The sequence below is a fragment of the Delphinus delphis genome, chromosome 4 (genome assembly GCF_949987515.2).
Source record: "Delphinus delphis chromosome 4, mDelDel1.2, whole genome shotgun sequence".
Classification (NCBI taxonomy): Eukaryota; Metazoa; Chordata; class Mammalia; order Artiodactyla; family Delphinidae; genus Delphinus; species Delphinus delphis.
The window spans coordinates 105769281-105784303 of record NC_082686.1 but is presented as its reverse complement, the minus strand read 5'-3'; the positions used below and the strand labels follow the sequence as shown (position 1 = coordinate 105784303).

Sequence of the window (15023 nt, the reverse complement as noted above, 5' to 3'; positions counted from 1 at the left end):
AGTACTCCTGCCACCTCCAAATCAGGCCCTGCACGCTTCTTCACTCTGGCAGAGTGCCACTTCTCTGGCCCAATCCCAGGAGGCCCTGTGGAGCCATGGATAACACTCTGTCTCCACATGACAGCCCTCTAGAGAGGCTGGGGAGCCCACTTAATTAAGGATGGACATGCAAGGTGCATTTTCTCTCTTCTTAGACTCAATTGTTCTTCTCTTTCTTTAATGTTCTTTCTTTTTTCTTCTCCACCTTTCTCTAGGCTCCTGCAAGTTCTCAGGACAGTGTTTTCCAAAGCTCAATAGTATGAGAACCACTGTCATGATGCCCTCCCCCCTCCCCCCCAACATATCCAAATCCCACCTGTACTGTTTCCTTAAATTAGCTCACTTTTTCACTTAGTGTTTAAAGACTAGTTACTGCTTTAAATTTAAAACCAGTTTCACTTGCCATAAACAGAAGGCTCAGATATAAATACAATTAAAACAAAAATATACAGTAATGGAATTTTAGTTGGCTACGGCTGCTTGCTGCAGGCCTTGTGCCTGAGTCCTACTCTGTTAAGGAATGCTGGAGAAGGTGTTAAAGACATACCAGCATCAAAGTGAGACTTGCTTCTTGAAATAGGGACTGGAAAGAGGATGGAAAAGAGCAAAATTCTCATCTTATTTTTAAAGAACATGTCTACGTAAAACTTAAGCATTTCCCACTTTGGGAAACACTGCTTTCAGTTCAGGCTCACAAAAGGCAAAGATTGTTGAAATCTGATAGGCCTCATCCCATTTCCCTCAAGTACTGGGTACACTATTTACTAACTGTACTCAAAAACTTTTTGCATATCTTTTCTTATTATTTGTTCACAGTGTCCGACCAACCACCACAGAGCATTTTGGATATAGGACTCTGCTGTGGATCACAAAATGTGGCCGGTGAATGGGTCTTTGGACGCCATTTGGCCTAAATCTTGACCCATCTCCATTTTCCCGAAAAGAGACTTGGGGTTCGAGGCCGAGGGGGATTTGCCCAAGGTCACACAAGGGGCAGACTGATTTCGGTGTTCCTGCAGCCCAGAGAACAAGCTATCTTGTGCTACCCGAGGCTTCACGATGGGTTGCCTGGCTGGCGCGTGGCCAGACTTCCAGTCTCCTGTGTTGATGGCGGTTGCCATGGCAGTGGCACATTGTTTCCCCGCCTCATCTTGGTGACGTTATGGGACCAGCGTTCAATGGGAAAGCAGCTCCGCGTCAAGCACCGCCTTTCCCGACGGGCACTGCCTTAGCGACTGGGAGACAAGCGTCGACAAGTGCTGGACCGGCTGGCTCGGGTCGCGGCCGCGGCGTTACATCGTTTTCCAATCTGTTCGCAAACGCCGCCGCCCGAGACAGAGCCAGGATGTTCGGGATGCTGAGCAGCAGCTTTGAGGATGATCCCTTCTTCTCGTGAGTGTTGGCGGGCCGGGAGCCGGCGGTCGCGCGGAAACTCGGGGATCTTGAACGGAGCTATCTTAAGGGAAAAGAGTCAGTTAAAACTCAAGAGGGCGAGAGGGAATTCGAGTGACTCCAGGAGGCAGTTTGAGGGAGAGGAAGACTTGGGGGGCGTGAGAGGGAACGGAGAAGATTTAGGGGCGTGTGAGGGAGAGGAGAGGAGGATTTCGGGACGTGAGAAGGAGGGGAGAGAAATTTGGCGGGCGTGAGGTGGGGGGATTCCCCGCCCAACAAACCCGTGTGCCGGCTGCTCTCAACTTGGCCAGACTTCGGATACTTCCCGCCCCGCAACCCCTGTGCTTCTGGTGTTGGGAGTCCCGTCTTCGCAGCCGCAGAGGCTTTGCAGGTGACAACAGTAACTGCCCTCTCGGTGGAACTTCTGCAGAGAATTATACTTACAGGACCCTTTCCACACCTGCTTCTATTCCAAATGAGGGGCAGGGAATGTTTAATAAGTCTTCAAAAAAGGAACCTTTTTTTTTAAAGAAGTATTTTCCATAATACGTGCTTATAAGAGCACTTGGAGGGTTTTGCTGTCTTTCCCTGGAAGTGGCTGGAAATTGCCAAGTGCCCTGTTTGTTTCCTTTGCTTGCTTTCTTACAAAGCTAACCTTGTTTGGAGAGAGACTCCTCTTTCTGTCAAAAGTACAAATAGGACAGGGAAGCAGAGAGAGGTGCACTGAACACCTCAGGTAAACAAGTGCCAACCCAGTGAATGGTTCCAAGTGAAATAATATGATGCCTTAAGACGAAGGCATCCAGAAATTAGTTGTTTCATTATGATCTAATTTTCTGGGTTTTGCTGTGTCTTGTTTTTTCTTTAGTTCTTCCTTTGTCGATTATATAAAAGTAATAACACAATCTAGTGATCCCTAAAACAGGAAGATTTGTGTTACTTTTTTACCCAAGTGTTTTGTCAGTTTGAATTTTGACTTGCTGTCCTAATTTATTTTGATCACTTAAATTCTCTATCTGTGCAACTTGGGGACCATCTTTTTAAAAAGTTAAAATGTTAACAGTTTACTACATCGATTTTTTTGTTTGTTTTTAAAGAAAAATATTATATTGGCTTAAATGTATTAGTACTATATTAAAACCAAATAACATAAAAGTAATAACTGAAAGAAAATTAACAGTAGAAAGATGAAATGATAAATTTAGAAAAAGTTAAATGATTAATATTTTATTCTAAAGATTATTCATTATAATTAAGGGGTGTATGGACTCTAGCAAATTTATCATGCTGTTTTAACTTGTTTAGTAGCAGTTGGGACGCTTATGACCAGTGTCATTTTAACACATTTCAAATTTTGGATTATGATTTGCTCTTTTAAAAGCCTCTGAGAGTAGGGACTAAATATATCCATAGATTAGTTGAGCTGTTGAAGTGGCTCTTATGTAATTGTGACATCAGTACAATGGGCGACAGTTAAGAAGATTATGACAGACAACTTTTGAGTTGTATTGTCTTTGATTATATCAAAAGAGCAATGAACTAAACTAAACCATGAATGTATAATTAGTACCTTCTTTAAAACGTCTAGCAAAAGTGTAATTTAAACTCTTGGGTGACGCTTTCTGAGCAAAGGCAATGAACCCAAGAGTCAGGGTCAGAAATAGTAACAGACCACAAATAGTAGGCATACATCAAAGAACACTCTTCCCATGGGCTGAGGATGGATAGGACCATCAGTTACATGTCAGTAGGTTTTTCAGTCATCATTTTCTGTAGCCTTCTTCAAATGTAGGCAGCCATATCATAGAAATCTGGGATAAAATTAATTAACTTTATAAAACTGACGTATAACTTCTTTGCTCCACAATTAACAATATAGAGAATAAACATAATTAGGGGAGACAAGGGAGAAAGAGAATGTGAGTTTATATTTATTTCAAGTAATGTGTCATTTGACCCACCCCTTTTACCCGCACCCCAAACAAAATGAGAATCCACTACTTAATACAAGTCAAGCATAAGGAATTGATAAAGGTGACAGACTCCTTATTAAATCATCCACTGACCTTAAGGAACACAGAAGGGTTCCATGCCCACCATCTTTTATATAAATATTATCCCTATTGCTAACATTATGTGTCTGGTCATTGGGTTCACTAGTGGTTATTTTAATGTCTGACATGTAGAAAGTATTCAAGAGATATTGTTTAATGACAATCTGGCGTCTTTTACTCTGTCTTGTAGTTAATGTGGTATTTAGTTGATTGCTGGATTGCTGAAAGTAGTTACAGATGGTCCCAAATTTACAATGGTTCCACTTAAGAGTTTTCAACTTTACCATGGTGAGAAAACAATACACATTCAGTAGAAGCCATACTTTGAATTTTGAATTTCAGTCTTTTCCCGGGCTCGCGACATGTGGTACAATACTGTGATGAGGTAGGCAGTGGCAGGGGCAGTGAGCCTCAGCTCTGTCAGCCACACGATCACGAGAGTGAATAACCCATCACTGACAACCATTCTGTTTTTCACTTTTAGTACAGTATTCAGTAAATTACACGAGGTATTCAATACTTTATTATAAAGTAGGCTTTGTGTTAGTTTTGCCCAACTGCAGGCTAACGTAAATGTTCTGAGCACGTTTAAGGTACACTAGGCTAAGCTATGATGTTTGGTAGATTAGATGTATTAAATGCATTTTCGACTTACGGTTATTTTCACCTTACGATGGGTTTATCATCACAAGTAGAGGAAGATCTCTGTATTTGCATTCAACAGGTGCCATTGTCGATGTTGGCACTTTCTAATTTAAATACTACCATTTTCTAAATAATTCATTAGTTCAGAATCAGGGATATTAATAATAAGCACACTCTACTAATTTACTAATTAAAAGTGGGCAGACAAAAAGTATATACTTCTTGGATATAAAATTAGAATTATTAAATAAATTAGGACTAGTAAAATACAGTGTCAAATTGTCAAACACTTTAGAGATTTGAGTAAAAAACAAAATCTAGTTTTGAATTCAAATATATTCATTTTTAATGGTTACCTTCCTATAATAGCACATATTAAATGTTTCATCAGAAAATTAAAGGGAAACTTTAAAAGTGATATTTTAAAGTTTGTTGTTTTATTATATATTTGGGACATTTTTGGTGTCATAATATGTTTCAGAGCTGAAGTTATTTCGGTGAAAATTGCCTCACAGTATACATTCACATATACCTTTTTAAACAAATAATACTTGTAATTTGGTTAAAAACACAAAGGCTAAAAGCTAGCACTTCCTGGCATGCAGTTTTCTCTCAAGAATACTACTTTCTCCTCCCGTTTGCATTTTCTTAAGAATAGAAATATGCAAGTATGGACAGAAAAATTAATTTGAGAATAAAATGATTTTGGCATCTATCCTACACCCTAAAAAACATTGATTATTAAATGTAAAAGTTTACATATATTTAGTACAATCTAGAAACTTCTGCTTTGTACAGAAACATGAACTTCGAATCTTCTGAGCTACGGAAATGAAATTCTGATTGTGCAAGTCTACAAAGAATAGCTGTGTTACTACTTATCAGCTATTAGACATTAAACAGCCTTTAATAAGGTAAATCAGCCTTATTTTTCATAGTAAATTGTTAGCATTTCTTTAAGCCACCCAAACTCTTCATGTGGGCACCATATTGTGATGACCAGTCTTTGGTTAGAGAAGCCCTGCCTATATTCTTAGGATGTTACTTTTTCTATCTCCTCGCTCTCATCAGGGGCTAAAATTTACATATCTATAATCTCTATTTTTAATTTTTAAAAATTTATTTATTTTGCACTTTGGAGGTAGTCAGAGGACACTGCTTTGACCTATTTACTGAGTTGAAAGTGAATGTATTACACATACAAGACAGGCATTGACTGATATTTTCTTGATTGAGAATATTGCCACGGCAGAAAATAAAACAAAATCACCTTATTAAATAAGCTAGACTGTTCGGGGCATTCTTTGGCTCGTTAAGTACGAACCATTGAGTTAGGAGCCAAGGAGCACAACATGATTATGACATAGTCAAAGAATGCCATTTGGTACCATCTGATCATATCATAATGCTTAGTTCTATCAGTGACTTTGTAAGCATTCACACAGAAGTAGGGGAGTACCTACAGGATGGGAAAGGAGCCATAGTCATTCCTACATCTCTTACAATATCAAAGCCTTCTGCCACACCACCATTTTAAACTGTGCTTCTAAACAGTAGGCAGATAAAATTGCCTATGGAAATGTAATTCATTCTTCAGGTATTTCTTAGTTTTCTACTATATGCCCAGCCCCATGGACTTTGTTATAAATTTGTAGAAGTCATGGTCCATGCCCTAAAAGATTCTCTTATGAAGGTTGTATGCATTATTTCTAGTGTTGAAAATATATCATCTGATCTATTTTCTTTATGGACCCATACACCTTACTGAGACTAGGAAACATTTTTTTGTGATCAAAGACCCATAGCAATCTGCTTATGCCACTACCATGTATAGTGGAAGGAAGGAATTTCCCTTGATGAATGGGACTGCCGTATCAGTTATCTAAGACCCTTGTGTAATAAAGAATAGTGTACTGCTTTTCTACTTAGAAGCACAAATATCTATATTCTTGTACAGGCCAGTAAAATTGTAATTCTGGTAAAAAATATATATTACATGTATATATAATATAAATATTATATATATATATACAACATATATATATTTGAGAGAATCTTAAAGAAAAAAAACTTATTCTGAAATGAAACATTACCAGCCCTTAAAAAAAACACTTTTATGTTGAGGTTATCCCAAGAGACCCAGAATCAATCTAGGAGTTAAGATTTTTTTGTCGGGGGAGGGGGCAACAATTTTTCCTAGCTTCTGATAGGCAAATATAACGGAGTAGAAAACATATGTTTGGTGCTAAATTTCATTCTGTTTGATTGTGGTTTGTGTCAGCAATGCTGAAAGAAGTAGTATGGCCATTATAATAGTATATGTAAATTTTTCCTCATTTAAATGAAAATGCATTCTCATGGAAAATCTGAAGACTATAGAAAATTTGGTAAAGGAAATCATGCAACTCAAGATTTTAGCTACTATCATTATTTTGGTGTATTTCGTTTCTATTTTCCATATATGAATTTTTTTCTCCAAAATTGGAACCAAACTTTATGGTTATAAATATACTATTTTGGCTTCCCGGGTGGTGCAGTGGTTAAGAATCTGCCTGCCAATGCAGGGGACATGGGTTCGAGCCCTGGTAGGGGAAGCTCCCACATGCCGCGGAGCAACTAAGCCCCTGCGCCACAACTACGGAGCCTGCGCACCTAGAGCCCATGCTCTGCAACAAGAGGAGCCACTGCAGTGAGAAGCCTGCGCACCGCAACAAAGAGTAGCCCCTGCTTACCGCAACTAGAGAAAGCCCGTGCAGCAACAAAGACCCAATGTAGCCAAAAATAAATAAATTTATAAAAATAAATATACTGTGCTTTTCCTCAACATATACCATAAGCATTTCCCTAGTCTTTAGGTATTCTTTAAAGCATGAATTTAGTGGATGCAAAATACTGCATCCTATGGATGTACAAAGAATATTTTTCATATACATCTTTAACCACATTTCAAGTTATTACTATAGACCAGTTTATGTACACAGTATAACCAGTTTATAGGGTATTAGCTTTGTAAAGTGTCATCATATTTCTAGTTTATTTTCCTAGAAGAATAAAACATTAATTTTCTTTCTTTTTTAAAAAATATTTATTTATTTATTTGGCGGCACCAGGTCTTAGTTGCAGCACGTGGGATCTTTGTTATGGCCTGCGGGATCTTTTGTTGCGGCATGTGGAATCTTTAGTTGCTGCATGCGGGATCTAGTTCCCTGACCAGGAATCGAACCTGGGCCCCCTGCATTGGGAGTGTGGAGTCTTAACCGCTGGACCACCAAGGGAAGTCCCTAAACATTAATTTTCAAAAGAGAACAATATGAATATGTAGAAAAATGTAAAAACTCTTCCTACCTGAGAAAACAAACTCTATTAGATTAATTTTTAAAATATTAAAATAACTTCTTGCTACCACAAGAGATTTTGCCTTTGTTAAAAAAGAAAAAAAATCGAGCTTGAACAGGAGAAATCTTAAAGTCCTGTTTCCAAGCAGCTCCTGTTTTGGGTAGACATGAGTTGAACTCACTTCAGGGTCCAGCCAGGTTTCTTCCTGAATGGTTCAGACAGGTGCAAAAGCCAGACTGTGAGCCCACTTTTGTCTTAATGCTTTTTCCAACAAGCAGCCTTTTGTTCATGTCAATAAAAAAATTAAGATTTTTTTAGCATTTGCTCTATGTATAAATATACCTACTCCTATTTAAATAAAGAGAAACCTGGGCAACATTTTAAATGAGCCACATTTAGTTGCTGCATCTTTAACCCAATTATAATGCAATCAGAAAAATAAATCTTACTGAATGTTATGTTTCTATAGGAAAATAATAGCTATTTAATACTCATTTATTCACTGAGCAAAACTAGTATTCCCTGAAGTATCTTTCTTCATGCAGTTGAATGTCATCCATGTATCTAAAGGGAAAGTTGACTGGTTTTCTTAAGTAACTGCATATTAATTAGAATGAATATTTTAATCTTCATACTTGTACCCATATTCTAAGCTCTAAAAGTCCAGTGAGTATAGAGATCTCAGCAAAAGGACTCTCTTTTGACTCATCCATTTTAAAAACATCAGATGGTATGAAATTCTTTAACTCTACATAGTTCTATTTCTTTTTTATTCTTTAAAGATTTTTATGAAACATTTTGAATATATACTACAAAAGTGTAACAGTATAACAATACTGCATACCCCGCACCCAAAATTTCAAAATTTACACCTGCTTTACCCATCTCTATCACTGCTGCTGTCTCCAAAGCGTTTTGGGTATTTTTAAATAAATTTATTTATTTATTTATTTTTTGCTGCATTGGGTCTTCGTTGCGGTGTGCGGGCTTCTCATTGCAGTGGCTTCTCTTGTTGTGGAGCACGAGCTCTAGGCGTGCGGGCTTCAGTAGTTCTGGCACGTGGGCTCAGTAGTTGTGGCTCACGGGCTCCAAAGAACAGGCTCAGTAGTTGTGGCGCATGGGCTTAGATGCTCCACGGCATGTGGGATCCTCCCGGACCAGGGCTCAAACCCATGTCCCTTGCATTGTCAGGAGGATTCTTAACCACTGCACCACCAGGGAAGTCCCCAAAGTGTTTTAAACCAAATTCCAGACTTCTTGTCATCTTATTCATATGTATTTCTAAATACATCTCTGAAAAATATTGTTGTATTCTTACATCACCACAATGCCATATTTACATCTAACAAAATTAAAAATAACTCCAATTTCTTGGTATCATCTGGCATTGAATATCATCATCTAGATATGAAATACTTAGGAACAGTCTGGTTTTTAAGGTAAAAACTAGAAATTATTTCTTAGACAACTCATTTATTTGTCTTAGAACTACTTGAAACTCTGTCTCTTTAAGTAAAAAGTAGGGAGATACATACACCAAATTCTGATTCCTTAATTGTAAACTAACTTTTGATCTTCACGTCTTGATTTGGGAAACTTGATTTTGAGAAACTGTTTCTGCCCTCTATTCTCATTGTGTGCCATTGATCCACTTAATTTTTAAATTGTCACAACTTCTGCATGGTACTAGTTGCCTATACTTCTGCTAAAATAGTGATTCTCAAAGTTTTAACAGGTGGCAGGTCTAGGAATAGTAGTCTGTTAAATTTTCCATGCCCATCGCTCCTATTAATAAGACAAAAATCCAAAACTAAAAATTCTGTAAGAATTCATGGGAAAATTATTTATGATATTTTTCTTCATTGTGTGTATAATATCTTTACTTGATTATTCGTAGTATGTTAGAGTCTGTTTTTAGTTGGAAAGAATGAAATATGAATAATCTCTAAATAAACCTAATGCTCTAGTGTCTTCAGTTTATCCTATTTCCTAAATGAATTTAGTACAAGTACATTTCTGTAGTTAATACTGAACGTTCAACTAAAGAGACTCTTCATTCTCAGAGATTCGGTTACTAATTTGTTTAAGAACAGTTTAATTTTTGGACTCCTGTTGAAATTTTTGTGTTCTGTTACACTAAGAGCATCCTCAACCTGCACACACTGGAGAGCACTTTCCTTTTATGACTTTGCATAAAGTTTGTCAGCAGGAAGGAGGCTGGAAAGTAGTCAGGGCAATGTCCACAAGTGGATTGGTGTGTAAAGGACAAGGGAGTGACAGTAGGAGAACAAATGAAGAAGTAAGAGTACCGACATGTTACAGTTTTTTAGAATATGGATCAATCATCCAGACCAGCAGTGGTCCTAATGCAGGGGTGGTTGAAAATTATCGTTTCGGTCAGGTATGCAGAGGACCTGCTATTTGTCATTCATAAATATATTTCTTTCTCTACTTAACCAGTTTCCTTTAAAACAATTGATACTGCACAAGAGTAAACAGATCTGTAGAACAAAACAGTCAGGAAACAGCCTCCCTATTAGATATATTTAGAGAATACTTTTTTTATTTTATTTTTTTATTTTATTTATTTATTTTTTTGCGGTACGCGGGCCTCTCACTGTTGTGGCCTCTCCTGTTGCGGAGCGCAGGCTCCGGACGTGCAGACTCAGCGGCCATGGCTCACGAGCCCAGCCGCTCCGTGGCATGTGGGATCTTCCTGGACGGGGACATGAGCGACTCTCAACCACTGCGCCACCAGGGAAGCCCTCATCTTTTTATTTTTTATTTTAATACTTTGTAATATCATCACATGTACCTGGGAAATGGCACTGCTTTCTGAGTAGAAGACTATAATTGCTGGAAATCCTTTATACAACTTAAAAACACTCACCTTTACACCAGTTATTGTAGAATCAGTTTAATCATTTGAAACATTCGACATAAATTTCTACATTCAATTTTCAGAAATTATGTTCAAGTCGAATTAAGGCAATAAGACTTCAGAACTACACAATATTTTTTGGAGTAAAGTTCTGTCTTAGCATATAATTAAAACTAATGCCTAACTGAAAACAGATGGGAAATATTAATTTATTGAAGCAAAAATCTTAGTAACATCTTACCATGAAGACCAAAATTTGACAAGCTTTAGGGTTTTCACAGAAATAAATTGGTGTACTTTATTTTACAGCATTTTAGTGGGAGTAGAACTTTTTTCCCATTTCAATTTTCCATGTTTACACATGCACTATAAGACTTTAAAAAATGAGGAAAATCTCTTAAAATTTAATAACATCCAACATCCAGCAATTAATACCTTATTTTATAAAGTATCAAGGTGCTTTACATTTTCAAAAATGTGTTTTTGGAATGTGTAAAACATGCTTGTGGCAAAAACTCAAAAAGGTACAGAAGAGTACATAACTAAAAGACCCCTCCTCACAACAAAACAAATATAGTTAACACTAAACTGTACATTTAAAAATGGGAAAACTCATTGAGCTGTACAGTTGTGATTGATCTGTGCACTTTTCTATATGTGCTATTCTTCAATAAAATAATTTAAGACAAAAAAAGACCCTCCCACCTTTGGCCCTCAAACATCTAGCCACCCTCTCAGAATGCAACCACTATGACCAGTTTGCTGCATAGCCTCCTAGGGATATATTCTATACATTTATAAGCATATGTACATGAATTGTTTAAATATAAATGGAGGTATACTACATATCTTGCTAATCCTTCTATATCAATACATAAATATCTGCCTTGCACTTTTAAAGGTGGCATTATATTCCATCTGAATGCTTTTAAAGTGCTGAAAAGTCTTCAATGGCTCTTTTCCTATCCTTTTTTGGTTATTGTTCCATCAGTCAGTCCAGAAACATCTGTGGGCCAGATAATTTTGTACAGTAGAGGGAGCAAGAGAGATGTGTCCCCTTTCCTCAAGAAGCTTCTAATTGGGCAGAAAAGACAAATAATATTTTCTGTATGATATTCTGTTTTCAAATGTCTTTGTTTTATAAAGAGGACTAAAACAAATAGCAAGACTTTATTTTTAACTTAAATTAAAAAAAATTTCCCCTTGACTCCCTATAATGGTAACCTATGCCTTCCCTTCAAGGGAAAGAAAAGAAAGTAGAGAAAAATATTGAGGAGTACATAAAAGAAAGATAATAAAATAGTTGAAGCAGTCAGTACTGTTCAGACATGCTGCAATGGGATTAAGGCTGACGAAAATAAAAGGAGTAAACCTTCCCACCTACGTTGATATTGTGGAAAACAAAATTTAGTCTAGCAACTTGAAGCAGAAAATGATTTATTACAGGGCATTAGATGGCTTAGAGAATCACTGTGATGGCTGACGAAACAGACTAGGTTAAACTTTCAGAAATGACCCTCAAAGTCCCATCACATCCAGACCACTGGGGAAGCAACTGCCACTTCCCAAGTTAGGAATCACTAAATTGGGAAGCTGCTGCTACTCCTAACTCCAAAGCCATTGTGTACCTGCTAGCAACCATATCAGCGAAATGGATTTCAATTCCTGTCCCCCAATACCCATAAAGCTCTAGTGATGAGACACTCTCAGTTGCTAATACTGCTACAGAAAAACTACATAGCTCTGTGATCATGTTTACCAACAAACAGAATTAATGGTACATACAGACTCTCCCACATCTCTACCTTCCAGTTATCCATTGTCCATAATTGGCAGAACCTAAATCCAGAATCTTAGCTGCAGTGGGGTCTAGGAAATTAAATTTTACCTTTTGAGCTTCTGCAGTATAAAAAGGCACATTGAAAGGAAGTTGAAATGATTGAATGCCAATCTGTCTTTTATATCCTCTTCCCCTTCCTCCAATCTGTAGCTCCCTTCCAACCCCAACGTCTTTTTCTCCTTTGTGTTGCTATTTTAAAGCAGGTAAGTGAAAATAACTATACATGATGGGGAGGATTAAAGTCTACAGTCACACTACGTTCCCCTCATTTCCTTTTTAGGGGGATAAATTATTGCTCCCAAGGTACTCCTTTGCTGTTCTGTGTCTCAGGAATGAAGGAAAAAGAAAATTACAAGATCTAGAGATCTGCTGTATAACATTGTGCCTGTAGTTAACAATACTGTATTGTACACTTAAAATTTTCTTAGAAGGGTAGGTTTCATAGGAAATGTTCTTACCACAGTAAAAATAAAAGAAAATTGTAAAAAGCTAGAGAAGCTAATTTGATAGAAGAAAGAGAGTAGTCTATTAGGCCTTGGATTGAAAGGGTTTGGGGAGGAGGTTAAAACAGGAAATCTCAAATACTGAACCAAACTGTAGGACTGAGCACACATTCCAGCTTCTCCCTCCTAATTCAGATCTATAAACTCACTTAAAAGACTTTTAACCACTCATGTCCCTGCATCCATTTATTTCTTTATCTTGTTCAAAATATGTAAATAACTGCAAACATTTGAGGAAAACTAACATCACGAAAGACAGAAGCTACACTAACCAAACAGAAGAACCAACATTTAAGGAAACAAAACTAATGAAACAAAAAAGACTATAGAATGTGAGATTAATATATTCAGGAGACCTTCATTTCTAGCATAGCCAAGAAAGCTCCAGTTGTACCAGCCCTCCTTCAGATAACAGTATAATGCCAGAATAAAACACAAAAACAACTTTCTGTAGAAGGTACTGGAAAATGACCAAAATCAGACATACACTGGAGGTGACTCAACAGTTGGAAGAAGGGAAAGCAATGGTAGCCTATGGGTAAGCTTGGTCTGTGCTATGTAGGGGTGGCTAAAACTCTGATAGAAGACTTGAAACTGTCTGGCTAAGAACCAGGCTCAAAGTTCAGTGCAGCCACAGTCACAGGAAAATGAGGAGTGAAGTCCCAAAAGGGGAGAGAATCAGAGAGGGTGATCTCTAAGAGCTGTTAATAAATTCTGCACAAGTCTCCATTGGAGCCTTACATTTGTATATGCGGGAGAGACATAAAGCCGTTCAGCCAAGGATAAAAACAATATTGAGAATTGAGCTGCCACTCAAGAGACAGAATTTTAATATTAAGGCCAGCCAGAATAACTGCCTGCTTAAAACAACAACAGCAACCCACACTACTCCTGAGTATAACAGATATATAACTCCCAAACATAATAGCCACAATTTACAGATACAATCCAAAATTACTTGACAAAAAAAAAAAAAAAAAAAAAAAAATGCGACCCATTCTCCAGAGAAAAGATAATCAATAGAGATTGATCCCAAACTGATCCAGATGTTGGAATTAACCAAGAAGGATTTTAAAACAATTATTATAATTTTACTCAATGATGTAAAGGAAAATATGTTTACAATGAATGAAAAGATATGAAATCTCAGTGGAGGAAGAGAAATTATAAAACAAAAACAACCAAATAGAAATTCTAGAAGTGAAAAATGCAGTATTTTTAGGAAAAAAATTCACTGGATGGGCATAAAGATGGCCAACAGGTACATGAAAAGATGTTCAACATCCCACTAATCACCAGAGAAATGCAAGTCAAAACCACAATGAGATATCACCTCACATTCGTCAGAATGGCTGTCATTAAAAAGCTCACAAATAACAAATGTTGGCAAGGATATGGAGTAAAGGGAACCCTAGTACACTGTCAGTGGGAATGTAAATTTTTGTAGCCACTGTGGAAAACACTACAAAGTTTTGTCCAAAAAAACTAAAAATAGAACTACCATATGATTCAGCAATTCTACTCCTGGGTATATATCCAAAGAAAATGAAAACACTAATTTGAAAAGATACATGTACACCAGTGTTCATAGCAGCATTATTTATAATAGTTAAGACATGGAAGAAACCCAAGTGTCCATCAACAGATGAATGAATAAAGATGATGTGGTATATGTATAATGGAATAGTATTCAGCCATAAAAAAGAATTAAATTTTGCCATTTGCAACAATATGAATGGACCTGGAGGGTATTATGCTTAGTGAAATAAGTCAGTCAGAGAAAGACAAAATACTGTATGTTATCATTATATGTGGAATCTAAAAAATAAACAAATGAAAGACTATCACAAAACAGAAACTGACTCACGGATATAGAGAACAAACTAGTGGTTATCAGTGGGGAGAGGGCACAGGGGAGGGGCAAGAGAGGCGGGGAGAGGGGATTAAGAGGTACAAACTACTATGTGTAAAATAAATAAGCCTCAAGGATGTATTGGACAACACGGGGAATATAGCCAGTATTTTATAATCACTTGAAATGGAGTATAATCTATAAATATATTGAATCATTATGTTGTATACCTGAAACTAATATAATACTGTAAATCAACTATACTTCAGTAAACACAGACTTATTTGGATAGAAATGGGCAAATGTTCAATAATTGCTTTATCATTGTAATTTATACTCTGAGTACTTCAAAAAGTATTACAACTTCCTGGCCAATAGGAAGTTGAAATTGATTTTAGCCCTCCAAAGTTCAGGGCTCTATACCCACTGCCTGGCACAGGGCCTTCTACATAGGTATTCAGTATATATTTGTTAAATAAAT

At 37.0% G+C, this 15023-nt stretch overlaps 1 protein-coding gene across 3 annotated transcripts in view; it reads left to right on the top strand.

Annotated features, from left to right (window-relative positions):
- Window positions 1-1022: 1022 nt before the first annotated feature.
- Window positions 1023-15023, top strand: part of MLF1 (myeloid leukemia factor 1) — a 35261-nt gene continuing 21260 nt past the window's right edge. For 2 of the 3 annotated variants that reach the window (XM_060010025.1, XM_060010024.1), the window contains exon 1: window positions 1280-1431. In XM_060010025.1, coding sequence (XP_059866008.1) covers window positions 1385-1431 — 47 coding nt within the window. In that variant the 5' untranslated portion in view covers window positions 1280-1384. Of the gene's footprint in view, window positions 1432-15023 lie in introns of all 3 variants that reach the window. The other variant, XR_009519186.1, reaches the window with a different exon arrangement.